The 25,619-nt window shown below is 43.9% G+C and overlaps 2 protein-coding genes and 1 long non-coding RNA gene across 4 annotated transcripts in view; 1 reads left to right on the top strand and 2 right to left on the bottom strand.

The window, feature by feature from the left end:
- Positions 1 to 11,319: 11,319 nt before the first annotated feature.
- Positions 11,320 to 12,097, bottom strand: PIGY (phosphatidylinositol glycan anchor biosynthesis class Y). The gene has a single exon (XM_008267613.5). It carries the CDS (start codon positions 12,095 to 12,097, stop codon positions 11,882 to 11,884), a length of 216 nt encoding a protein of 71 aa, XP_008265835.1. The 3' UTR covers positions 11,320 to 11,881.
- Positions 11,320 to 14,135, bottom strand: PYURF (PIGY upstream open reading frame). Its single transcript, XM_002717003.6, has 2 exons — positions 13,849 to 14,135; positions 11,320 to 12,328 (listed from the first exon to the last, which is right to left on the bottom strand). Exons 1-2 carry the CDS (start codon positions 14,034 to 14,036, stop codon positions 12,187 to 12,189), a joined length of 330 nt encoding a protein of 109 aa, XP_002717049.1. The 5' UTR covers positions 14,037 to 14,135; the 3' UTR covers positions 11,320 to 12,186.
- A 362-nt stretch (positions 14,136 to 14,497) lies between these two features.
- Positions 14,498 to 25,619, top strand: part of LOC149125106 (uncharacterized) — a 60,478-nt gene continuing 49,356 nt past the window's right edge. For both annotated transcript variants that reach the window (XR_016212403.1, XR_016212402.1), the window contains exon 1: positions 14,498 to 15,261. This is a non-coding gene — a long non-coding RNA (uncharacterized LOC149125106). The remainder of the gene's footprint in view (positions 15,262 to 25,619) is intronic.

Here is a 25,619-nt window from a genome sequence, read left to right as displayed (position 1 = left end):
TTCTCCATTTGTAAACCGCTAGTTTGTTTGGGACATTGTCCCCATAAATTTTCTGTTTCAGCATTCTACTCAAGGTTTAGAATAAACTGGATGTTCCTGCTTCGGTTTTTGCAGAATTCATGTTGCTCTGATAGAGTTGTCTTCAAACTGATGTCTCATCCTTCCTGATGCCCCAAAGCAGCTCCTGTTCAGATATGTTAGAGCAAGTTGGTGTGGTTTATTCTGATGCACGTGAATTAGAAATCCATGCCTACTGTTTTCAAAGTAGTCACTGAACGTTTTGAATACTCTTCATTCTGTGTAATTATATAAAATTTAGAAAATGCAAGCTCAAGTAGAGTGACATGAAGCAGATCAGTGATTGCCTAGGGACAGAGATGGGGTAGAGAGGGGCAGGAGAGGAGGATTACAAAAGGGAAGGAGAAAACTTGTGGATGATGCATATGTATGTTATCAACACTTAGTTGATGTTTCTTGTGTCAGGAGTGTGATTTTTAGGGGGACCTAATTTATGTGGACAACTTTGAGTTGGCAGTTGATTTGCCTCAGGCCTCAAATCCCAAAGATGATTAATTCAGGCATTCCCTTGGCTCTAGGTTTTACAAGAGACATTTGTAATGTAGAAGAGAAAGAGCGAGGTTTTGAAATTGCATTAGGAGACAGTAGTTTGCTAAGAGAGTACATGAGTCCAATATTGAAATGATGCAAAGTCATTCAACAGCATTGAGCACATACTCTCCTCTACTTGGTAGTGGTTCTTATAGTCTCAGGCAGAGAGAAAAATGGGATGAAATCAATCTACTTTATTTCAGATACTTAAATTTTGAAATTTATTTTCATTTTATTTGAAAAGTAGAAGGACAGACATAGAAAGAGATCTTCTATCCACTGGTTCATTCCCAAAATGCTCACAGACAGGCAGATCTGAGCCAAGCTGAAGCCAGGTCTCCCACATAGCTGGCAGAAACTCAAGTACTTGAGCCATCAGCTGTTGCCTACCAACGTGCATATTAGCATGAAGCTGGATCCAAAGTGGAGTAGCAGGGACTCAAACTTGGCACTCCGATATGAGAGATGACATCCAAAATGGCAACTTAACCACTGTATTTTTAAAATGTGTTCAGAATCATGATTATGACAGCAACGAGAGCAATAAACTTCCTGGTTATGGCTGGTATAGTGACGTAGTGGGTAAAGCCTCTGCCTGCGACACTGGCATCCCATATGGGCTCCGGTTAAAGTTCAGCTGCTCTGCTTCTGATCCAGCTCCCTGCTAATGCACCTGAGAAAGCAGTGGAAGATGGCTCGAATGCTTGGGCTCCCGTACCTACCTGGGAGACCTGGAAGAAGCTCCTGGTTCCTGGCTTCCACCTGGCCCAACCGCAGCCATTGTGGCCACATGGGGAGTGAACCGGCAGATGGAAAATCTCTCTGTCCATCTCTCTGTAACTCTGACTTTGAAATAAATAAATCTTAAACATCCTGAACGTGGTATGTGATGTCCACCAGGTTTATCTTAGTGGGGTCCCCCTCTGGAATTTCCTGTGTGCAACCACCTACAAACCCAAGTCTGCCACTCTTTGTTTCTTGGTCCCTGTGTCAGAGCTGTCTTGTGCTCCACTTAGCTCATATCCCATCCTGCCTCCCCCGGGTCTTCTCCATCGTTTTCCAGTGTTTCCTGTGTCTTCTCATCTCCCATGGCTTCACCACAGGCTCTTCCAAAACCGGCACTTCTGCCATTGAGGTAATGAAATATTTATCTGCTCTCTACATATATTAAAATCTTACATTGTATTCCATAGATAGGTATAATTGTTGTTAATCAAAAAATACTATTTAAATGTTTAAAAAATATATGAAAAATATTCAAAAGTTCAAAGGATACTAAATTTTAAAAAAATTTTAAAAAACCCTTCACTACATGAGGTACTTCAAAAAGTTCATGAAAGTCCGGCATCCCATATGGGTGCCGGTTCAGGTCCTGGCTGCTCCATTTCCAATCCAGCTCTTTGCTATGGCCTGGGAAAGCAATGCCTGGGGAAGCAGTAGAAGATGGCCCAAGTCCTTGGGCCCCTGCACCTGCGTGGGAGACCCAGAAGAAGCTCCTGGCTCCTGGCTTTGGATCAGCTCAGCTCTGGCTATTGCAGTCATTTGGGGAGTGAACCAGTGGAGGGAAACCTTTCACTCTCTCTCTCTTTTTCTCTGGCTCTACCTCTCTCTGTAACTCTGTCTTTCAAATAAATAAATCTTTTTTAAAAAAAGGTAAGTGTTAGTTTTGATGCAAAAAGATTTTTTTTTAAGATTTACTTATTTATTTGAAAGAGTTACTGAGACTTCCATCTGCTGATTCGTTCCCCAAATGACCACAACGGCCAGGTCTGTGCCAGGCCAATGCCAGGAGTCAGGAGCTCCCTCCAGGTTTTCTATGTGGGTTTCAGGAGCCAAAGCTCTTGGGCCATCTTCTGCTGCTTTCCCAGGCACAACAGCAGGAAGCTAGATCAGAAAAAGGGCAGCTGGGACTCCAGCCAACACACATACAGGATGTCGGTGTTACAGGTGGCGGCTTAGCTCTCTATGCTACAATGCCAACCCCTTTGCAAAAGAACTTTTTAAATTGATGTAGTTTCTTTATAATATACATTTTCCTGTAATTTTCTGAAGATCCCTTGTATATTTTCTTTGATTTTCTTCCTGTTTTTCCATAAACATCTACAGTTGCTGTCCCTGCCTCCTACTTTGTCCTCTCCTTAGCCCTGTGGTCTGCCCTCCAGCCTCTCACCTTTCCCACTCTACTGCTCTGGGAAAAGCCACTGATGATTCTCTTGCAAATTTCATTGGAAACTTGCCCATTTCCATCTTAAGTAGTCTCTACTGTGTTCTCAGCTGTTGACTGCTTCCCCTTCCAGTTGTTGTGAACTGCTAGAATGGTCACTCCTTTTCCATTTCCTCGGCATCCTTTTCTTATACTCCCCTGTGTCTACACGTCTTTCTTGATAACCACGGGACTTCAGTTAACCACATCATGCAGATGGGACTCAGGTATATAATACAAATCACAGCAACTGGTATACTTACCTGTAGCACAGCCAATTTTCTGTGGAGTCTGTCTCCACTCCTTACTCTCAATGTGTTCATGATTGAAGTTATCATTTTCCATTTCCCCAGATGTTTTTTCCTGTACTTCACTGGGAGTAGTACCATGGATAACTCCAGGCAGAGCCATCATCCGTTCTTCCCTCTTCTTCAGCTCTCTGTTCTTTATAGATCAGTCAACTCTTGATGAGTCTGTTCTAAATCTCTCTGCATCCCACTACCCATGCCCTAGTTTAAGCTTTTATCTCCTCTTCTGTTGCAGTGGCCTTGCAGCCGGTCTCCTTACCAATAGACCAACACAGTCCAATAGAACTTTATGAGGGCTGGAATCCCAGGCACCATCTGAAAACGTGGACCCATTCTGTGGATGAGACCCCAGCATTCTTTTTTTTTTTTTTTTAATTTTAAAGTTTTTTTTGACAGAGTTAGACAGTGAGATAGAGAGTTATAGACGGTGAGAGAGAGAGACAGAGAGAAAGGTCTTCCTTTTCCATTGGTTCACCCCCCTAATGGCCGCTACGGCCAGCGCACAGCGCCAATCCGAAGCCAGGAACCAGGTGCTTCCTCCTGGTCTCCCATGCGGGTGCAGGGCCCAAGCACTTGGGCCATCCTCCACTGCCTTCCCGGGCTACAGCAGACAGCTGGACTGGAAGAGGAGCAACTGGGACAGAACCGGTACCCCAACCGGGACTAGAACCCAGGGTGCTGGCACCACAGGCAGAGGATTAGCCTAGTGAGCCATGGCACCGGCCTCCAGCATTCTTTGGAGAATTTTGAAGAGAGATGTTTTCATTGGTAGTAGTGAGCAAAACAGTCCATCTAGAGCTGTGCTGTGCAATGTGTGGCTTTTTTTAGAAATTTAAACTCAGTTCCTCATTCACACTAGGCACACTTCAAGGGCTCTGTATCTGCACATCACGAATGGCTACTGGGTTAGTGCAAATACGAGCACCTAACCACAGGGATACAGTAGTTTTGTAATCTTGTACATACTTTTGGGTTTTTCTGGTTTTTTTTTTTTTTCTTTTTCTGGGCAGAAGAGCCAAGCGACAAAATCCGATGTGATGTGCCCTGTGTACAGCTGCAGCCTCGCCTCCCACCACCCCTGTTACCAGTGTTCGTGAGGATTCTGTCTCCTGAATGGGGCCACTTTCTCCTCTGGCAGGAGCTCTCTTCTGGTCCCACTCTCCTCGCTCCCTTTCCTCACTTCCTCTCTTCAGTTCTGCCTCCCCTGCTGTCTGGGTTATTCCCACCCATCTTTTGCCATTCTTTTGGCTGTCATTGCATTCTAGTAGATGCTAAACAGACGTCTGGGACGCGGCTACCTCACTCCGCATTCCACAAGGGCAGTCCTCTTTCTGGTTCCTTTTGAGCACTTGATTGCCAGTGTCCCATATGTTAGTGAAAAGCGCCATCTAGTGGCATAGAGGGAAGACAACCATCTCCTACGAACGGAGCATTGCCTGAAACCAGCACAAGGTGAGGGGCAGGCCTTTCTCACTGTACATGGCTCTTGGCTGTGCCAGGTAATTTCGTATTTTCTACATCAGTTAAACTCTCACTGGGACAGCGACACTCTGTGGTGTGTTTGGAAACAGAAGGGTCTCCGTGCTACACAGGGATTAGCAGTGGACACCCAGAAGGATGTCCAGCCCCCACAGCAGCAGCCAGTGATACAGGTGTGTGCAGAATGTTGCACAGAAAATGAAATAAAGTCCAGGGATCCAATCAGTAGGGATAATGTAGATCCAGAAGAGTGTACAAGAAAAGGACTGAGAGATGGGTGGGTTTTAACACAGTTAAACGTGCAAGTTCAGAGGACTATCTTCATTTGCACTTGGATTTGCTGTTAGTGTTTCTCACGGTTGCATAGCTTTTGGTTTCGCATACTCATCTTTATGAATACAACTGTATACATAGGATTTAATTTTTAAAACAATATTTAGGTATCTGTTCGTATAAAATCTTTATGCATAACTTATAATTTAATTTTGTTGTTTATGTACTCTGACACACAATGAAGGTTAAAACTGCTTCCTCAAACTATACTTTTCATAAGCTAGAATCCTCTGCAGTCCCTGTTAAAATGAAGTCAGAAAGTCTGATTAAATAAATTCTTTGGAAACCACAGCAACCAAAAAACAAAAAGCCTCCCACCTGCTCTGGAAGTGCGCATCGTTTCTTCCGTCTCACAGACGCAGTCCGAGGTTCAGAGGAGTCTCCCGCAAAAGCCTTCTCTTTTCAGGACCGGAAGTGAGTGGAGAGGGAGCGGACGTCATACCAGATCCCTTTATTTTGCTCCCTCAGAGTGGGAGCCTCATCTAGAGCTAATGGGAAAGATCTCACTAATGAGCTGGTTGAAGGCGATCCCTGTCAGCGATGCCGCTGAGGGCGCTTAGGAAGATCCTCCTTTAAGAGGCTCTAGGGAAGCAAGTGGTCTGCTATGCTGGTGAAGGAATTACCGAGGCGTGGGCAGTAGTTCCAGACTGGCGAGGAGAACGTGTTCATCAGCGTGCAACAGCTGGAGGAGCTGGGGTCGGTGTGGTGGGGTGTGGCATGAGCTGTGTTAAGAGGAAGCTGGCAAAGGAGAATCCCCATTAACAGGAAGTCAGGCTGCTTTCCAGAGAGAAATCTGAGAGAGAAATGCTGGAAACCTGCTGGAAGAATTCCCAAGAAAATGTGGCCTGAGAGGATCGCTAGAAGTAGCGCCTTGTGGTAGATAAAATGTAGAAGGCTTAAGACCTGCCTTCCACTTTTGGCTGGCTGCTAGTCAACAAATGACTTGAACTTGGGCTGCACATTTGGATATCGCTTTTGTTTTGGTTCAGTTAGGTCTTGGTAGCAGCTTTATTGAGCTGTACTGCACATGCACACATGGCGGCCTCCCTCATCCTTGGTTTCACTTTCTGCTGTTTCAGTTACTCACGGTCAACTCAGTGCAAAAATATGAGTATTTGTCTTGACTGTTTCAAGAGAGAGTTCACATTCACGTAACTTTCATTATAATATAGTTACCTATTTTATTATTGTTTATCTCCTTGCTTAAGGAGTAAACTATATCATGGGTTATGTATGTATAAGAGAAAATGTAGTATGTAGAAAGTTTGCTACTGTCTTAGTTTTCTGTTGCTATACCCAAATACTGGGAAACGTATAAAGGAAAGAGGCTTCTTTAGCTCCCAGTTTTGGAGGTTTCTAGGACGTTGCATCGAAGTTGGTTCCGCTCAGATAACATCACAAGATCAAGGGTGGTGAAGGAGCGGGAGAACACGATGCCAGACAGGGAGCCAGAGTGGGAAGGGTCAGGCTTGCTCTCTTAGAACAACCTTCTCATGAACTCTAACCAGGCTGCCATGAGAACCACCTTAATTCTTCCAAGGACAGCGCCCCCAGTGACTTTCCAGTAGGACCCATTTCTTCATAGTTTTACCACCTCTCACATGGTCACCCTGGGAACCAAGCTGCTGACATCTGAACCTTAATAGGACAGTCAGACCACATCCACACCATAGCAGGTCCTCTCTGTGGTTCAGGTATCCACTGGAGGTTTCAGATGTGTGCCCCACAGACTAGGGGGGATTACTCTCATTCAGCCATGTACAATATGAAACTGAATGAGTGTTAGTATATGCACAGAAGTGTACAACCAGCACCACAATCAATTTTAGACTTTCATTACCCAAAGAGAAAACCTGTGCCTTGTAGCCATATCTCCATCTCCAGCCCTGGGTACCCACTAATCTGCTATCCATCCCCATAAATTAACCTATTAGGGACATTTCATGTAAAAGAGATGAAACGATTTGTGATCTTTGAAAACCAGCTTCTTAACTTAGCATAACATTTTCAAATTTCATCTATGTTGCTGCATAGATCAGTACTCAATCCTTTTTTATTTCCAAATTTCATGGTGTTCATACCACATTTTATCTTTTTTTTTTTTTTTTTTTTTTTTTTTATTTTTTTTTTTATTTTTTTATCTTTTATTTAATGAATATAAATTTCCAAAGTACGACTCATGGGTTACAATGGCTTCCCCTCCCATACCGTCCCTCCCACCAACAACCCTCCCCTTTCCCACTCCCTCTCCCCTTCCATTCACATCAAGATTCATTTTCGATTATCTTAATATACAGAAGATCAGCTTAGTATACCTTAAGTAAGTATTTCAACAGTTTGCTCCCACACAGAAACATAAAGTGAAAAATAATAGATGATTTTTTTTAAATGATGATGAAATCAGATCAGACCTATTGTCATGTTTAATCCCAGTGAGAGTCAAGTTGGGAATTGAAAATTTCTTTCTTTTTTTTTTTTTTTTACAGAAGATCAGTTTAGTGTACATTAAGTAAAGATTTCAGTCGTTTGCACCCCCATAGAAACACAAAGTGAAATATACTGTTTGAGTACTTGTTGTAGCATTAAGCCTCAGTGTACAGCACGTTAAGGACCGAGATCCTACATGAGGAGTAAGTGCACAGTGACTCCTGTTGTTGACTTTACCAATTGACACTCCTGTTTATGGCATCAGTAATCTCCCTATGCACCAGTTATGAGTTTCCAAGGCTATGGAAGCCCCTTGAGTTCTCCGACTCTTATCTTGTTTAGACACGGTCATAGTCAAAGTGGAGGTTCTCTCCTCCCTTCAGAGAAAGGCACCTCCCTCTTTGAAGACCTGTTCTTTCCACTGGGATCTCACTCACAGAGATCTTTTTGCCAGAGTGTCTTGGCTTTCCATGCCTGAAATACTCTCATGGGCTTTTCAGCCAGATCCGAGTGCCTTTAGGGCTGATTCTGAGGCCAGAGTGCTATTTAGGACATCCGCCATTCTATGAGTCTGCTGAGTATCTCACTTCCCATGTTGGATCACTCTCCCCTTTATTTATTCTATCGGTTGGATAACACATTTTATCTAACATGCATCAAGTGACAAACAATTGTGTTGTTTCTACCTTTCATTAAAAAATTTTTTTTTACTATTATGGATTATGCTTATGTGAACATTTGCTTCTAAAAATGTTTGTGTGGACATAAGTTTTCATTTCTCTTGGGTGAATGGTATATGCCTAGGAGTGGAATTGTGGGGTCACATAGTAACTCCATGTTTAATCTTTTAGGGATTATCAACTGTTTTACAAAGAAGTTTCAGCATTTTATAGTCTCACCAGGAGCTAAAAGATCTTTTAACACTGCACATTTGTTCACAAGTGTGACAGTAAGGCAATGAAACACTACTTTTATATATCTGTATTCCCTTTCACCTCTTTTATGTGATATTATTGCCATGCATATTACCTCTATTACAAACCCAGCAATATGTAATTTGATGTCTGTGAAAGAAACTGAAAGAAGAAAAGGGAACAAGTACTGTATATATCATTAGCTATATTATCTTCATTATTTATCTTTACATGTGTTCCTGTAAATTCAAGTTACCATCTAGTATCATTTCTCTATTCTAAATACAGCTCTGCTTAATCCATGTCCTATGTACTGTTACAATAAATATGTTCCCCATGGGAGACCAGGAAAAGCACCTGGATCCTGGCTCCTGCCATCGGATCAGCGCGGTGCGCCGGCTGCAGCGGCGGCCATTGGAGGGTGAACCAACGGCAAAGGAAGACCTTTCTCTCTCTGTCTCTCTCTCTCACTGTCCACTCTGCCTGTCAAAAAAAAAAAAATAATAAAAAAAAAAACAATAAATATGTTCTATGTGAGGGTACTTCAAAACACTCATGGAAGATAGAATTAAAATATATGCTTATTCTGGTGCAAAAAAATTGGCATCGTAAGTAGTTTTTATAATACACATTTCCCATGAACTTTTTGAAGACTCCCTTACACATTATAGGCCCCCAAATACAATTGTTGTTATTCTGTTTTCTATAATTGTGCTGCCAGTTAAGAAAGGGGAAGAAATTGCATTTATAGTTTTATATCACATAATTGCATTTACTATTCCAGGAGCTACACATACCAGGAAATACCACCTCACCCAGAGGCTGGGGGGAAAAGCAAGCCTTCTGTTGGTGGCTACACCCTTGTGGAGTGGCCACCACTGTGAGCTGAGTGTGGAAAGTGGCTGGTTGGGGGTTCAAGAGCCACAAACTCACCCTTTTTACGTAGATTTTCTGGACTGTTTTGATTGCTGTATGCCCTCAGGACAATTTCTGGAGATTTAAAAAGGTTGTTTTACAATTTTCTCCTGGTGGGTTTGTCTCACTAGGGAAAAGGTCTGTAGAGCTCCTGATTGGCCAGCACACTGCCATCAGTTTCACTTGGTTCTTTACCAAGGAATTTCACCTATCAAACTTAGTTTCATCCTCCAGTTTTATAAAAGAAGCAGGGGAAGGATTTCTAGCCCTAAAGGTGAGATGTGGAGAGGTGAAGTGGCTTGGGGGAGCCATGTGCTCACTCAGGAAGCAGGTGCCAGCTCTGGGCTAAGCTAAGCCTCAGGTGAATTCAGCAAATGGTGGTGAAGTCAGTGGGGCACCTAATCCTGTCTTGCCTAGGTAGAACCTACACATTTTAACTCCTGCTCCTGTTCTTCTTGTAAACAGAAAGGAAGAGTTTGCTCAAAATGAAGGAGCAGGTTACAGTGGTTAGAGAAGCAGACCGAAGCTAGGTGACCAGATGGTTTACATTTCAATCATTACCGACTGTTACCGTGGTCAGTCATCCATCTCTGCCTGTTTCCGCCTCTGTCACCATGATCAGTCACTTCATCTCTGCTTGTTTCCTCATCTGTAAAATGGTGCCAGCATCACCTGGCCCTTAGGCCATGGGAGTAAAGATGAGTATATGAATATGCTTAGAACTGTACGTGGTGTAGCGTGAACTGTACAAGTGATGGCTGGATATATTCTACAAGGGAGAGAATGAAATACTGAACCCCCTCAGGGACATGTTTGTCAGTTTTCCGTAAGTTAAAATGCTAAGACACTTAACTCCAAAAGCTGAAATTAGCTTCTCAGAATACAGAGCTTGCTTCTTGTTAATTTCATTTAATTTTATTTGAAAGAGATCTCCCGTTCACTGGTTCACTCCTCCAAATGCCCACAACAGCCTGGGTTGGGCCATGCTAAAGGCAGGAGCCTGGAACTCTAATCTGAATCTCCCACGGTGGGCAGCAGAGATCCAACAACTTGAGCCATCACTTATTGCCTTCTGGGGTACACATGAGCAGGAAGCTGGAATTAGCAGAGCCAGGACTCAAACCCAGGCACTTCAATATGAGATGGCAGTGTTGCTAAGTGGTGTCTTAACTCTGTTGCACCAGACATGTACCCCACAGTGCTTATGTTATCAGAAAAAGTTTTTCAGGGGCCGGCACTGTGGTACACACTGGCCTGAAGCACCCGCATCTGGTATGGGCGCTGGTTCGATACCTGGCTGCTCCACTTTCGATCCAGCTCTCTGCTATGGCCTGGGAAAGCAGCAGAGGATGTCCCAAGTCCTTGGGCCCCTGCACCCGCATGGGAGACCCGGAGGAGGCTCCTGGCTCCTGGCTTCGGATCAGCGCAGCTCTGGCCTTTGCAGCCAATTGGGGAGTGAACCATCAGATGGAAGACCTCTCTCTCACTGTCTCTCCTCTGTGTAACTCTTTCAAATAATAAATAAATAATAAATATTTCATTTAAACCAACCAGAGTTCCTAGTTGGTTAAAAATGTATGAGATTTAGGGTTGTTTTTAAAATGATTTGTACTATAGCATACACTGAATTAATGCAAAAAGAAAATATATCACTATCATGTTTTAATTTCCTTTTAATAGATCAGAATCACTGTCCAAAACATCTCCTAAATGACTCTAAGATTCTAATAGGAATCAATTAATATTCGTTTTTAGGTTACTTTAGGGTAACTACTGAAATATTTATGCTATACTCCTGAAATACTATACTGAATTCAATCATCTTGGAAATTCTGGAAAATCAGGATCTGTTAATGTCAAATGCCTATGGCCTTAGGAATGCTAAACAGACCTCCAAAGGCAGGAAAAAAAATTTAAATGTGGCTCAAAACATGGCTCTACACTCAACAGGACACAATCAGCTATTTGAAGTCCTCCTACTCCATCCCTACCCACCAGAGGGCCCCACTGTCCCAGAAAATGACTACTTCGTGTGTTAAGTGCCTCTGTAAACAGCATACATTCAGAGCATCTTCAATTTCCCTCCCTTAATAACATATTCTTTTGATAAAGCAAAAATTCCTGCAAACTGTTTTTTGTGGGAAAGTATTTTATTAGTTATAAGCATTTGAACCAAAGAAATGCAGGTGATTTTACAAACTAAGGATTTTTAAGTAAATGAAATTTCCAGTTTATTATACAGTTTTATGTCACACCAGTTTAAATGCATTTCTCTATAACTACATCAACACAGGTCCTTTGAGATTATTTCTGTCATCCCTACCATGTCACTTTACCAACAAGCTTGAAGCTAAACAAACAGAATTACAAATGGCTAACTTTTAGATGAATGGGGTAAGAAGTGGTCACCAGATGTGCATTAGGGTTGTTACCTTCCAACAAGACACTCTGTTACAAGGTTCCTTCTACACAGCAGTTATGTCAGAACCTTCGAAACACAAGGGCTGTCAGAATTAGAGTACAGTAAAAGACGCTTCTGCAGCTTGTCTCTCGTAGGCCCAATCCTGAGAAGCAAGGCAAAGCATCCTTCCTGCAAAAGCAGTGTGTCTCCAGCATTTCCACCTAGTTGAGCTTGCAGAGATGGATGCCCTAGACATATCACGAATCTATACACCACCTTGGCTCTGGCTCCCTTAGTTATGCCTGAAGAGTTTAATCCCCATCCAAGTCCAGAGGTGGAAGAACACATACACTGGTATGGTAATGGGCAGGAGCAAGCTGTAGAAGCATAAGCTGGTGGAGCTGGTGCAGCCCTGTGGGAAGTTTTCTTCCACAGAGGCCGCATAGAAAAGACCTGCGAGAGAAATTAGTGGGATAAGGACGGTCAGTGTAGGAAGAGACAGAAACATTCTCCTCTCCCACTTAACCCCTGCCACCTTGTTTTAAAACGGATATGGTATTGAGAACAGTTAGTGTTGTGGTTTTTAAAAATAATGGTCTAGTGCTGCTCCGTTTCTTCTTGCTTCTTATCTTGATGGGTCATCCTTGCTGCCTGTGGTATCATATTAGGAATTCCATCAATGATTGGATAGGCTATTCCCAGCTCTTCATTAATTAATTCATTTGTTGACGCTTCATATCTGAGAGGGGGAAAAAGGATAAAGTGAGCTGTGGAAAACAAAATGCCAGGGAGAGCCTGACGCTCAATAAGTAACCTCACTCCCCATTCTCAACACAATATTAATCCCAGAGTAATCTCTAGCAACAGCCAGTTCAATTATTTCCCTTAGAAAATTCTTAGACCCTATAACCGTCTCCTTTCTAGTCAATTTCTGATGCTCTTGTTTGCTTTATTCTCCAGTTATAACTTAACTTTTAATACCAGTAACAAAAGCTCTCCTTTTACCCAAATATTTCCCCATTACTTTGGTGAACTCCAAAACCAGTCTACTTAACTACTGGAACAGAAAGTAGAGAAAAACTCAACTTTCTCAATTTCAGAATCCTAAAGAAAGAAACTTAACTGATCTATTAGAAAGGAATCACTGAAAAAATAAAAATATGCAAAATAAAAATTGAGAAAGAGGAGAAGGCAGAAACAAACTGGAAACCAGTTAGTGTGCAGGGAGCTATCAGTGAGCTGAAAGGCAGATCAAATGGGAATTTCAAGGGTTAAAATGGACTGTGCACTACAGAGAAACAGACTAGAAAATACGAAAGTAAAACTTGCTAGCAATGTACCACCCAAAGATAACCAGAGAGAACATTTTCTTAAAATTTGTTTTTATTTATTTGAAAGGCAGATGGGGGGCGGGGTACAGGGAGCGCCATCTTCATTCACTTGCTCACTCCCTGATCAGCCTCAGCAGCCAGGACTAGGCCAGGCTAAGCCGGACCTCGATCCCGGTCTCCCTCATGGGTGGCAGAGGCCCAGGTGCACATTGGCAGGAAGCTGGAATCCGGGGGAGACAGGACTTGACCCAGGCACTCAGACAGGAACTCCGATTCAGGATGTGGTGTCCCAAGCTGGCGGTGGGCGCTGCACCAAACGCCACCACCACTGGCAACACTTCAGTGTTTAGTTTATGTCGTAGGAAATACTAGTTTTGTCCATATTCAGTTTTAATAGCCTGGAACTGTAGCGCTGTGTCCCCAAGAACTGGGTCTAGGCTTAAAGCGGCTTTTGCAGAAACCAGCTAGCCTGCAACTGAGCGAGCCTCTAGGCAGCACACGCGGCTCAAGCGCAAGACTGTCAGGCGTCAGCAGGGCAGGGCGCGGCGCCGTCGTCTTGGCTTAGAAACTTGAATGCCTTGGACTTGTCAGACTCTTACTCCTCCAATCGCCGCGGGACCTTTGTCCAGGCCTTGCCGCACGCCTGGGGCTGGGCCGGGGTGGTGGGGGGCGTCCCGGAATCCGCCCGCTGAGCGCATCGCGCCGGTGCCAGTGGCGGACCCCCAAAAGGGCTCCGACCCCGGCCTGCGGCCGGCGATTCGATGTGGCAAGGTGTGGGACTCGGCCCCGCTCCGGCCTCCGGAAAATGGCAGCGGAGACTACTTGGTCTGACCCGAACGCCGTCCCCCCGCCCGCAGCGGCTCTGGGAGGCCGCACGCTCCCCGCCACAGCAGGCGGCGGAGGGAAGCCCGACGCCGGGCACTCTCACCTGAGCGGCTTCTTGGACAGGGGGCACACCAGGAACTCCAGCAGCGCCGGGTCGAAGGCGCTGGGCGGCTGCCCCGCCCGCTCGCTCCGATCTGCCGAGGGCCGCGACCCAGTCGCGTGCAGGCACCTACGGCCGACCCCCGACGCCCGCAGCGCTGAGGCGAGCCTGCCGCGTGCTCCACTAAGCATCGTCCGGCTGCCGGCGACCCCTGCTCGCGCGCCCTCCGCCAGCCGCGCGGCGTCCCGGCCGCTCAAGCCCCGCAGGCCAGACCTTACCCTCCGGTGCGCGGGGAAACGCTGCCCGGGCGCCGGCGGAAGCTGGCGCTTTGGTTCCGGGGCCGCTCAGGGCCGCCGCCTGGACCCAGAGGCCTCGAGCGACCGCTGCGCTGAGGTCACGTGGCTTAAGTGGGGTCCACAGTATTAAGGTTGGAGTTACGTGTTATCTCCACCTGAGAGTGCAAAGACACTCAGATTGGATGTATTGCCAGTTAATTGGTTTGATGTAAATCCTTACTTTCTAGTTTCTGTAACCTGTTTGGCTTTCTCTTTTTTATCATAAAATAAGAAAGTTTAAGAGGCTGGCATTTGGCACTTGGGACTCCTGCATCCCATATTTTTATTATCATTATTTTAAAGATTTATTTACTTACTTGAAAGTCAGGGGTACACAGAGAGAGGAGAGGCAAGAGAGAGAGGTCTTCCATCTGATGGTTCACTCCCCAGATGGCTGCAATGTCCGGAGCTGCGCCGATCCGAAGCCAGGAGCCAGGAGCCTCTTCCGGGTCTTCCACGTGGGTGTAGGGGCCCAAGGACTTGAGCCATCTTTCACTGCTTTCCCAGGCCATAGCAGAGAGCTGAGTTGGAAGAGGAGCAGCCAGGACTAGAACCGGCGCTCATATGGGATGCTAGCGGTTCAGGCCAGGGTGGTAACCCACTGCACCACAGCGCCGGCCCCTCCTGCATCCCATATTTAAGGGCCTGCGTTCAAGTCCCACCTCAGTTTCCAGTTGTAGCCTCCTGCTAATGCACGTTAACAGGTAGCAGATGATGGGTCCCTGCCACCCACATGGGAGAGTCAGATGGAGTTCCAGCCTATTGCCTTCAACCTGGCCCAATTCTGGTTGTTGGCATTTAGGAATTGAAACAAAGGATGGAAGATCTGTCTCTCTGCCTTTCAAATAAAATGAAAATTAATTAATAAATTAATTTAAAAAGCAACACTTAACCTGAAAGGAAGGGCTTAGGACTCTTGCAGTGGGACCAGCTGTTACCTAACCCAAAGTGGGTTCACTTCCTGATGAGTGGGAATCAGAAGCTGCACTGGGAGGATTTATGCAGAGTAATCTCTGTGTGCAGCAAAAGAGACCACGGGGAATCATTTCAAAAGCTGTGGCTCCCTATGCAAGGAAAGCAGGTACCTCTGATTTGGGGTGGGGAATGACTATTCAAGAGGAAATGTTTTGTGGTTACACACGGTGGGGTATAAGCCTGCGCTTGCACCGTTTGGAAGCATGCTCTTACGTACATTGCTTGTTACGGCATGAGCCTTAAGCTCCTCCTGGGGTGGAGGTCTTAGCACTAAAAGGAAGCAAACAATGACCTTTGAACCCTTCTTGGGCAATCCCTGTGTAGATGTCATTTTTGCGGTAGGGTTTGGCCAGTTCAGGGTGACCAGTGATTGCATCTCTTGCCTGGAATGTGATGGAAAACAACTTTGAAAGACACCAGGTGCTTTGGAAACTTTAGGGCTTTGAAGTAGAAATGCATCAGGGTAAAGGCTTCAGCTGCTGCGGGTATTAGCAGGTGACACATTGTTGTGAACTCAATTTCTTTCTTTTTTTTAACAGAGAGAAATATTTTCAAAGTATTTTCCTTACTTTTTGGGTTAAGATTTATTTATTTATTTGAAAGTCAGAATTACAGAAAAAGAGAGAGAGAGAGAAAGAAAGAGATCTTCTATCTGCGGGTTCACTCCCCAAACAGCCACAAGAGCCAGGGGTGGGCCAGGCCGAATCCAGGAAGCCAGGAACTTCATCCGGGTCTCCCATGTGGGTGCAGGGGCCCAAGCACTTGGGCTGTCTTCTGCTGCTTTCCAGGCCATAGCAGAGAGCTGGATCAGAAGTGGAGTGGAGCAGCTAGGACTTGAACTGGCGACCATATGGGAAGCCCGTGCTGTAAATGGTGGCTTAACCCTCTATGCCACAGTGCCATCCCCTGAATTCAATTTCTTAATAATATAAAACTTCCTTCTGGGGCTGGCGCTGTGCCTGCATCCCCATATGGGTGCCAGTTCAAGTCCCAGCTGCTCCACTTCTGATCCAGCTCTCTTCTATGGCCTGGGAAAGCATTAGAAGATGGCTCAAGTCATTGGGCCCCTGCACTCAAGTGGGAGACCCAGAAGTTCCTGGCTCCTGGATTCGGATCAGCACAGCTGCAGCTGTTACAGCCACCTGGGGAATGAACCAGCGAATGGAAGACCCCTCTTTCTGCCTCTGCCTTTCTGTAACTCTGCCTTTCAAATAAATTAATTAATTAAAAAAAAACCAAACCTTACTTCTATAGATGAGCTTGATGGTCAAGGAATCTCAGTAACTGTGTAATCGGCTGACGTGCATGAGACAAATGGCCAGTCCAGGCAGTGGCTTTTTGAATCCAGGTTTGCCTCCAGCTCTCCAAAGAAGTGAGGCATGTTTGGTGTCTTTCTTATAGTGTATTAGGTGAGAACTTTGGCTCTTGGCACCCCACAGTTTGGTTCTATGTCCACAGTTTACTAGCTGGATAATTCCAGCAAATGACTTAACAACACTTCCTTGCATATGCAGGAAGATTAATAATTATAACTATTTTGTGAATTCCTCTCAAGGTAGGAGTTAAATGTGATAGTGTATGCAGTCATCATCTTAAAAAGTGTGCAAATTCATGTTATCTATTGTTATTTTTGTTTTATCTATTCTTCCTAGTTCTACATACTCAAAGATTCATTGTCAGACATAGGTTTTTTTCCCCTTTGTTTTGCTGATTATTGGCTGGCTTTATCATTTCATACCTTGAGTTCCTGGGAGAGAGTGTGGGATATACAGGTACAAATACAAATTTGTGTTTTCGATTTTCTCCTCCACTCAATAATGTAATAGTCACTGGGGAAGTGTTTATGTTATTTGTTCATCCTATTTAAAAGAACCCAGAATATCATTTGATGCTCATAAGATTTCTTAAGGCTTGGGTACTGAATAGAGTACTGAAAAGGAAACTTCTCTGGGCAGGTGGATACTTAAGAGATAATGAAAGCCAGTGGTAGCCAAGCCCTCCCTCCCTGACAGAGAATCTTTGACATTCAGAGCTTTTCTTTATTAGCGTTGCTAATGGACTAGAGAATGGAACAGTTGTTAGGGTTGTTCCTGTGTTACCTGCATGCTGTTTCCTACTAAAGAAGTAGCAGGAATTAATTTTTTAGTTGAAGTTAGCTGATCCTTTGGCCCCGAGGGAGAAGGTGAACGCTAGGGTATGTTTCAGGTAGAGGGAAGTAGATCTTTTTTACTTCAGCCAGCACTGAATGGACCCAGCTGTTGGCCCTGGTGGGGCAGGGTCAGGCACCCATACTTCAAGTGAATTTTCTTAGCTTCAGCCTGACTGACTGATCCCTATCAGCTGGGTTTTCTAACAACTTATAAATAAATTAGTGTCCGTTTGCCTCCACATAGAAGGTTTCAGGCAGATTGGTTTACTTTGCCTTGTATTTGGGGGAAGAACAGAGAGTAACAGAAAAGTATTGAAAACATCCTTGTGTTTATAACACCAAAAAATCAACAACTAATATTTAAGTAGCATCTGAATGTGTGACTGAAATAGTTCAAACTATGTGCGTATTAGGTTGCCAAGTATCATAGCAAAATGTCCCTAAGCAGCCCTCCTTAGCGAAGGAAGAGGACTCGGTTTGCTGTACTTAACTAAATAGAGGTGACAGCGTCGCCTGCAGGACTGGACTTGTTGCTTCAGATGTCAGTCCCTTTTCACTGTTCACATGACTATGACCTTTCCTGTCACCTAGGCCTGGGCACACATAATCACTTGTTAGGTTCCAGGCTCAATTACAGTATGAACTGTGCGACCTTGGGGGAAGTTAGCTAACGCTCCCCCTCAATCTCCTCACGTGTAAAAGAGGATAAGAAGAGCCATGGACCTTTTAGTTTTGAGCAAACGGAACAAAACAACACAGATGAAGCCGTTAGTACGGGAGCTGACACAGACTACACATTTGAAGAATGCTATCAGCAACAAACTTAGCGAACTTTGTGTAAATTCTGATAAAAATGGCAAACAGTGTATCTCGGGTTGCTAAATTGACAATTAGCTGAAATTTTGATAGTTTCCAATAGGGATACCATCAAAACACAATTCTTGGCCTGTCATACACACAAAGCAAGTCACCAGTCTCCAGGCAGAAGAGGAGCTAGACAGCGTATTTTGACAAAATTCCATAAACACCAATTGGGGGTACTGAAATTTGGGAACATTTAATCTGCTTATATAAGTCAAAGTAAGTTTTCCCACTAGATGGCATCATCTACTATTGGAACAAACAATGATCTCTTCCTGTTCTTGTCTCATTACAAATCATTTTGCTAACTGTTTTCTTTAATTTGATGACATCTATTTTAGGAACAAAAATCACAAAAATGCTGCTATTAAACTGCAATTACAATGATTTCTTTAAAATCAAGGTTCCAATAGATCAGTGGACAAAATATTTGATAAGAAAGTCACAAGAGAAAATAGTTAAAGAAAATGTAACTATTTTCAGTAGCAAAGTAATGCAAGCTTCAAATATCAAAGATGTTTTCATTCCTTACCTATTAAAACAGTAAATATTTTATTTATTCTTAGTATTTGTCAATCGTTCATTAATTTTTTAAATGCTCACTATGTGGCAGGCATGCACCATTATGTAGCTTTAAAAATAAAAACGCAACAACTCAGAAAATGATTATAAGAAAGCAGAATACATGGCTGTATGTACAATGATTAACATTCGTTTTTAAACCAAAATCCTAGGTATAGGGAAAAAAAACGACTAAAAAACAAAACAAAATTTTCTTCAGCTGGTTGAAATACTGTTGAATTGTTCTTTTAAATGTTTCTCTTTTTAAATTTTTTTCTGATAAAGTAGTTTTAAAATATAAATATTAGTTCTTAAGTGATATAGGCAAACTTTATTTTGAAAGTATTGATTCAGTTTAATGAATAATTATTGATCACTTCTTATATTTTCAGTGTTATGAGGCTACTTAAAAAACCTCATGTAAAATGTGTCATAAAAGAACTGTGCATGGATTTAATAATTTTTTGCACCAAAATACATTTATCTTTTAATCTCATTTTCACACAAACCTTTGGAACTCCCCTTGCAGATCAGAGGATAAAAAGGAGGGGTATAAAGGCTTGTAAGAAACTCTCCCTATTTTAAAGAAATGTATAGGCTTATGGAGAATAAACAGCATAGAATAAAGTTGAATAAAAATTTAGGTTTATATATAATGCATTCTTTTGTGTATTATATTTAAGGTTTACTTATACACATATGTATAAGGTAGGCACACAAAGAATTGGGGTAATGTTTGCGCTAAGGAAGGGTTGGAGGAGGGTCCGTATGGGTCATGTAGTGTAGTGGAATTATTTAGTAAAACCCCAGAAGAAACCCATTTTCTCTTCTTTCAATTTTGTTTTTCAAAGTGATAAAACTTTATTGGGGATAGGGCATCTGTCAGAACGGAAGGGACAGAGAGTGCTCAGTCACTCAGACTGGGGGAGAACAAAGTTACATGGTTGAGTGGAGAGAATACACCTGGGCAGCCCAGGTGGGTGGCTAAGCAGAGAGCAGAGGGCTGAGAGCTCAATTTTATTTTTAATCCATGCAATTAAAATATTAATTTTTTAAGTTGAACATAAAAGTTTGCTAGGCAGAGATGATTGTAATGAATTGTCAACACTATACAGCAGCTTAGAGTAGAATGAATAACAGACTTGAGTGAATATTGTAGAGCTGCACACTAATACTAATGCATTTCAAAAAGGTCATGGACAAAGCCGGCGCCGCCGCTCACTAGGCTAATCCTCCGCCTCGTGGCGCCGGCACACCGGGTTCTAGTCCCGGTTGGGGCGCCGGATTCTGTCCTGGTTGCCCCTCTTCCAGGCCAGCTCTCTGCTGTGGCCCGGGAGTGCAGTGGAGGATGGCCCAAGTGCTTGGGCCCTGCACCCCATGGGAGACCAGGAGAAGCACCTGGCTCCTGCCTTCGGATCAGCGCGGTGTGCTGGCAGCAGCGCGCCAGCCGCGGCGGCCATTGGAGGGTGAACCAACAGCAAAAGGAAGACCTTTCTCTCTGTCTCTCTCTCTCTCACTGTCCACTCTGTCTGTAAAAAAAAAAAAAAAAAAAAAAAAAAGTTCATGGACAATGAAATTAAAAATTTAAAAATCAATTTTCTTTTTCAACAGAACCTTCAACAGGTTCAGAACACTTATTTAAGTAATGATACCAACCAATCTGCCCATCTTTAAAGAACTGAAGGCCCTAGGAATTTAATCATAACAATGTAGTCTCTTTTTTTGCATTATTAACTTTAGAAAAATGAGTGCCATTTAAAGACTTTCTTTTTTTTTTTTAAAGATTTTTTTATTTATTTAAAAGTCGGAGTTACATAGAGAGAGGAGAGGCAGAGAGAGAGAGAGAGGGAGAGAGAGGTCTTCCATCTGCTGGTTCACTCCCCAAATGGCCGCAATGGCTGGAGCTGCGCCAATCTGAAGCCAGGAGCCAGGAGCTTCTTCTGGGTCTCCCACGTGGGTACAGGGGCCCAAGGACTTGGGTCATCTTCTACTGCTTTCCCAGGCCATAGCAGAGAACTGGATGGGAAGTGGAGCAGCTGGGACTGGAACCAGCACTCATGGGATGCCGGTGCTTCAGGTCAGGGCATTAACCCACTGTGCCACAGTGCCGGCCCCAAGACTTTCTAAGATTAATGAAGTTAAGAGGAACCAAATCAGAACTGTAAGATGGAAACCAAATGGTCTCCCATTGAAATTCTCATAAAATTGCCTTTTTAAAAAAAGATTTATTTATTTATTTGAAAGTCAGAGTTACACAGAGCGAGAAGGAGAGGGAGAGGGAAAAGGAGAGGAGGAGAGAGAGAGAGAGTCTTCCATCCGATGGTTCACTCCCCAATTGGCCACAATGGCCAGAGCTGCACCGATCTGAAGCCAGGAGCCAGGAGCTTCTTCCGGGTCTCCCACGTGGGTGCAGGGGTCCAAAGACTTGGACCATCTTCTACTGCTTTCCCAGGCCATAGCAGAGAGCTGGATCAGAAGTGGAGCAGCCAGGTCTCAAACCAGTGCCCATATGGGATGCCGGCGCTTTAGGCCAGGGCGTTAACCTGCTGCGCCATGGCGCCAGCCCCCAAATTGCCTTTGTTTGATCAGAGGAAAAGGCAGAAGCCTGGTCATGCTGAGGCAGGACTCCCTGGTGTGGGTTTCCCAGGTAGTTTTCTGCTAAAGCTTTATCTCACTTTCCCAAAATGCTTCCCTAAAAAGCAGGTGTTATGATTCTTTGGCCCTCCAAAATGTCAATAAGCAAAATGCATTGAGTATACCCTAAAACAGATGCATACCCTTCACTCCTGACCAGTCTGCCTTTGCTTTGACTGGGCCACTTTCAACTCTCGATAGCCACTTCTTTGATTGTGCTTTGTCTTCAGACTCATACTGGTTAAAGTCATGTTTCATCTCCTGTTCCAAGTATCCCAAGAAATGCTTCAGGATCTTCCATTGAAAACTCTGCTTTTGTCTGTGACTGATCTGCGTGCAATAGTTTTGGCACTCTTCAAGAAGAAAGTTTGCCGTTTTTAAATGTTTCAGTCAGAATTGGGCTAAACCAACTGACAACATCTACAGTGTTGGCTGTTGTTTCTGCTTTTTACCACTGGTCCTTTTCAATCAGGACGTAAGCAAGAATAACCTTTTTTCCTTGAAAATTGATGTGGATGGCCTGCTGCTGTAGGCATCATCTTCAACACTATATTGTCCCTTGTTAAAATAGGTTTCCATTTGTAAACCACTGAGTTCTTTGGGCCATTGTCTCCATAAACTTTTCAGAAAGCATCAATGGGGCCAGCGCCATGGCGCAGTAGGTTAATCCTCCACCTGCAGTGCCGGCATCCCATATGGGCACTGGTCTAGTCCCAGCTGCCCCTCTTCCAATCCAGCTCTCTGCTATGGCCTGGTAAAGCAGTAGAAGATGGCCCAAGTGCTTAGGCCCCTGCACCCACATGCGAGAGCTGGAAGAAGCACCTGGCTCCTGGCTTCAGATCGGCACAGCTCCGGCTGTCGCTACCATCTGGGGAGGAACCAACCGAAGGAAGACCTCTCTCTCTGTCTCTACTTCTTACTGTCTGTAACTCTACCTCTCAAGTAAATAAATAAAATCTTTAAAAAAAAAAAGCACCAATGATTTAATCAAATTTGTCAAAAATTTCACAAGAGGAAAAATTATACATACTTCATTTTAAGTTTTGTGTGTCTTCAACTTTAACCAGTTTTATCTCTTTTACTTCCTTTTCCATCTTTTCAACTCCCATACTTCTTTCTTCCCCATTATTCTTCTGCTAATGGATAAATGGATCCATCTTAGGACAATGGTTTCCCAACTTGAATGTGCATATGAATCACTTGGAATCTTGTTAAAATGTAAATTGTGATTCAGTGTGACTGGGTTCTTGAAATTCTTATTTCTTCAAAGGTTTTGTGTGATTCTGTTGCTTTGCAGACTGCACTTTTAGTAACAAGACTGTAGAATAGTAGTCTTCAAAGTAAGATGATTTTGGCCTCTGGCATGTTTGGCAAGGTGTTGAGACATTTTTTAAAATAGATTTGTTTATTTATTTGAAAGAGTTATATATATAGAAAGGGAGAGATACAGTGAGAGATCTTCCATCTGCTGGTTCACTCTGCAAATGGCTGCAATGGCCAGAGCTGGGCAAGGCCCAAGCCAGGAGCCAGGAGTTTCTTCTGGGTCTCCCACGAGCTCTTGGCCCATCTTCCACCACTTTCCCAGGGGCATTAGCAGGGAGCTGGGTCAGAAATGGAACATCTGGGACTCGAACTGGCAACCATGTGGGATGCCAGCATTGCAGGCATTGGCTTTACCTGCTATGTCAGGCTGGCTCCTGGAGACATTTTTGATTGTTACAATGGGGTGGTGCTCCTGGGTAGAGACCAGGGATGCTAGCAGCTAAGCATCTTACCAGACCCAGGATAGGCACTCATGACAAAGAATTATCTGGCTCAAAACGTTAATAATGCCAACGAGGAGAAACCCTGATCTAGAATGATCTTGGATGTTACAAATACCCAGAGGGGTCTTCTATTAGTGTAAGAGTCTTTTTTTCCTGGAAAAATACTTCCAGTCCTCTTTCTACTTCTTTGCTAGTTCCTGTGACTGAAAGGATTTCTCTATTGTAGCAGTATGACTTTTTTTCATTCAAAAGTCTACCAGCCATTAGTCATATCCTTTTCCAATTAATTAAATGAAAATTATGAATGGAATTTTCCATGGTATTAACATGATCCTTGTACTCCTGGAAATGGGTAAAAATTAAGGCAGCAAGTTGACAGCCTTGAAATGTGTGATCCTCTATAATTGTATATGCATGTTTAGGCTAGTACATGGAAAACAACTGAGGTGATTCTCAAAATGATCATCTAAAGGTGCTTTACCCTGTGTGTGTTTTCAATGGCCTGTCAGATCTTATCAGGGAAATAGTCACTAGTGAAAAAGGAAAGGAACAAAGGAGTCTTTCCCTATATGGGGTCTTCAAAGAGTTCATGGCAAATGCTTTATGAGGAGTGTTTGGCACAGTGCTAAGATGCAGTGTGGGGCATGGATTCAAGTCCTGGCTCAGCTTCTGGTTCCAGCTTCCTGTTAATGTGGATCCAGGGAGGCAGCAGTGATGACTCAAGTACTTGGGTCCCTGCCTTCTCCACATGGGAGACCTGGATTGAGTTCTTGGCTCCTGGCTTTAGCCTGATCCAGCCATGGCTCTTGTGGGCATTTGGGGAGTGAACCAACAGATGGAAGATATCCTCCTCTCTCTCTCCCTTCCAAATAAATAAAAATAAAAGAGAAAGGAAGAAAATATATATGAAAAAACTGTGCATTTATTTCATTTTTTCGTTAAAAATGTTAATTAAAATTTTTTAAATTAAAACAAACATTTTGATTCCATTTTCCATAAACTTTTTATTTTATTTTTTATTTATTTATTTTTATTTTATTTATTTATTTTTTTGACAGGCAGAGTGGACAGTGAGAGAGAGAGACAGAGAGAAAGGTCTTCCTTTGCCGTTGGTTCACCCTCCAATGGCCGCCGCGGCCAGCGCGCTGCGGCCGGCGCACCGCGCTGATCCGATGGCAGAAGCCAGGAGCCAGGTGCTTTTCCTGGTCTCCCATGGGGTGCAGGGCCCAAGCACTTGGGCCATCCTCCACTGCACTCCCTGGCCACAGCAGAGGGCTGGCCTGGAAGAGGGGCAACCGGGACAGAATCCGGCGCCCCAACCAGGACTAGAACCCGGTGTGCCGGCGCCGCTAGGTGGAGGATTAGCCTAGTGAGCTGCGGCGCCAGCCCATTTTCCATAAACTTTTGAAAAACCCTCCTAAGAAGATGGGGACTGTCCTAATTCTACAGCCACAGAGATTCTGGAATTTGAGAACTGTCAATCGATTTGGCTCTGCAGGCAGGTTGCTTGCACAAAGGAGTTATTGCATATGAAAGATAGGATGAATTTTCATCAGCATCATGATTAGATGAAACTAAACTGAGGCCTGAGTATTTTTGTAAAACACAGCCACAAGTCCAGGTTTTTGAGTCTGCTTTTCCTGACTTGTGAAGCCTGTCAGGTGTCTTTGGCTGACTCTCAGCCCAGCGTGGGAGGTAGCATCGGGCCTGCTAGCATCCGCTGCTCAGCCCTGTGATCTGCTCTGCCCTGGTTTCTTCTTGATCACAGCACAGGAGAAAATCATACTGATTCTCTGAGTGCTTTGAGTTAGGTGAATTGACGAGGAATATTTTCTTATGTAAGGACCTAATGGAAAAGTGGTTTATTCACCAACTTGTAGAATTCATAAACTGAAAAATGTTACGTAAGGTGATCAAATCTGACAGAATGAGCCTTTTAAACTGATTGTCTAATCCCTTCCCATCCCCGAACTCTCCTCTTTTTTTTTTTTTTTTTTTTTAATAAGAGATTTATTTGAAAGGCAGAGTTATAGAGACAGAGAGAGAGGTCTTCCATCCACTGGTGCACTCCCCAAATGGCCACCACAGCCACGGCTGGGCCAGGTGAAAGCCAGGACCCAGGAGCTTCCTCCAAGTCTCCCGTGTGGGTACAGGGGCCCCAACACTTGGGCTCTCTCCCATTGCTTTCCCAGACCATTAAGCAGGCACTGGATGAGAACTGGAGTGGCCGGGACACAAATTGGCGCCCATATGGGAAGCTGGTTCTGTAGGCAGTGGCTTAACCCAACCTGCTGCACCACAATGCCAACCCCTGATAGGCTTTATTAAAAAAAAAAAAAAAACAGTTTTAGATTCACAGAAAAATTAAGGAGAAAGTACAGAAGTACAGAGTTCCCATAAACTACCTCTTCCTATACACTCACATCTCACCCACCATCAACATCCCAATTCAGTGTGATTCATTTGTTACAAGTGATGAACCAACACTGACAC

This window comes from Oryctolagus cuniculus, chromosome 8, assembly GCF_051225735.1.
Source record: "Oryctolagus cuniculus isolate XC-2025 breed Fujian yellow rabbit chromosome 8, ASM5122573v1, whole genome shotgun sequence".
Taxonomy (NCBI): Eukaryota; Metazoa; Chordata; class Mammalia; order Lagomorpha; family Leporidae; genus Oryctolagus; species Oryctolagus cuniculus.
This window is presented reverse-complemented; position numbering and strand designations above follow the sequence as displayed.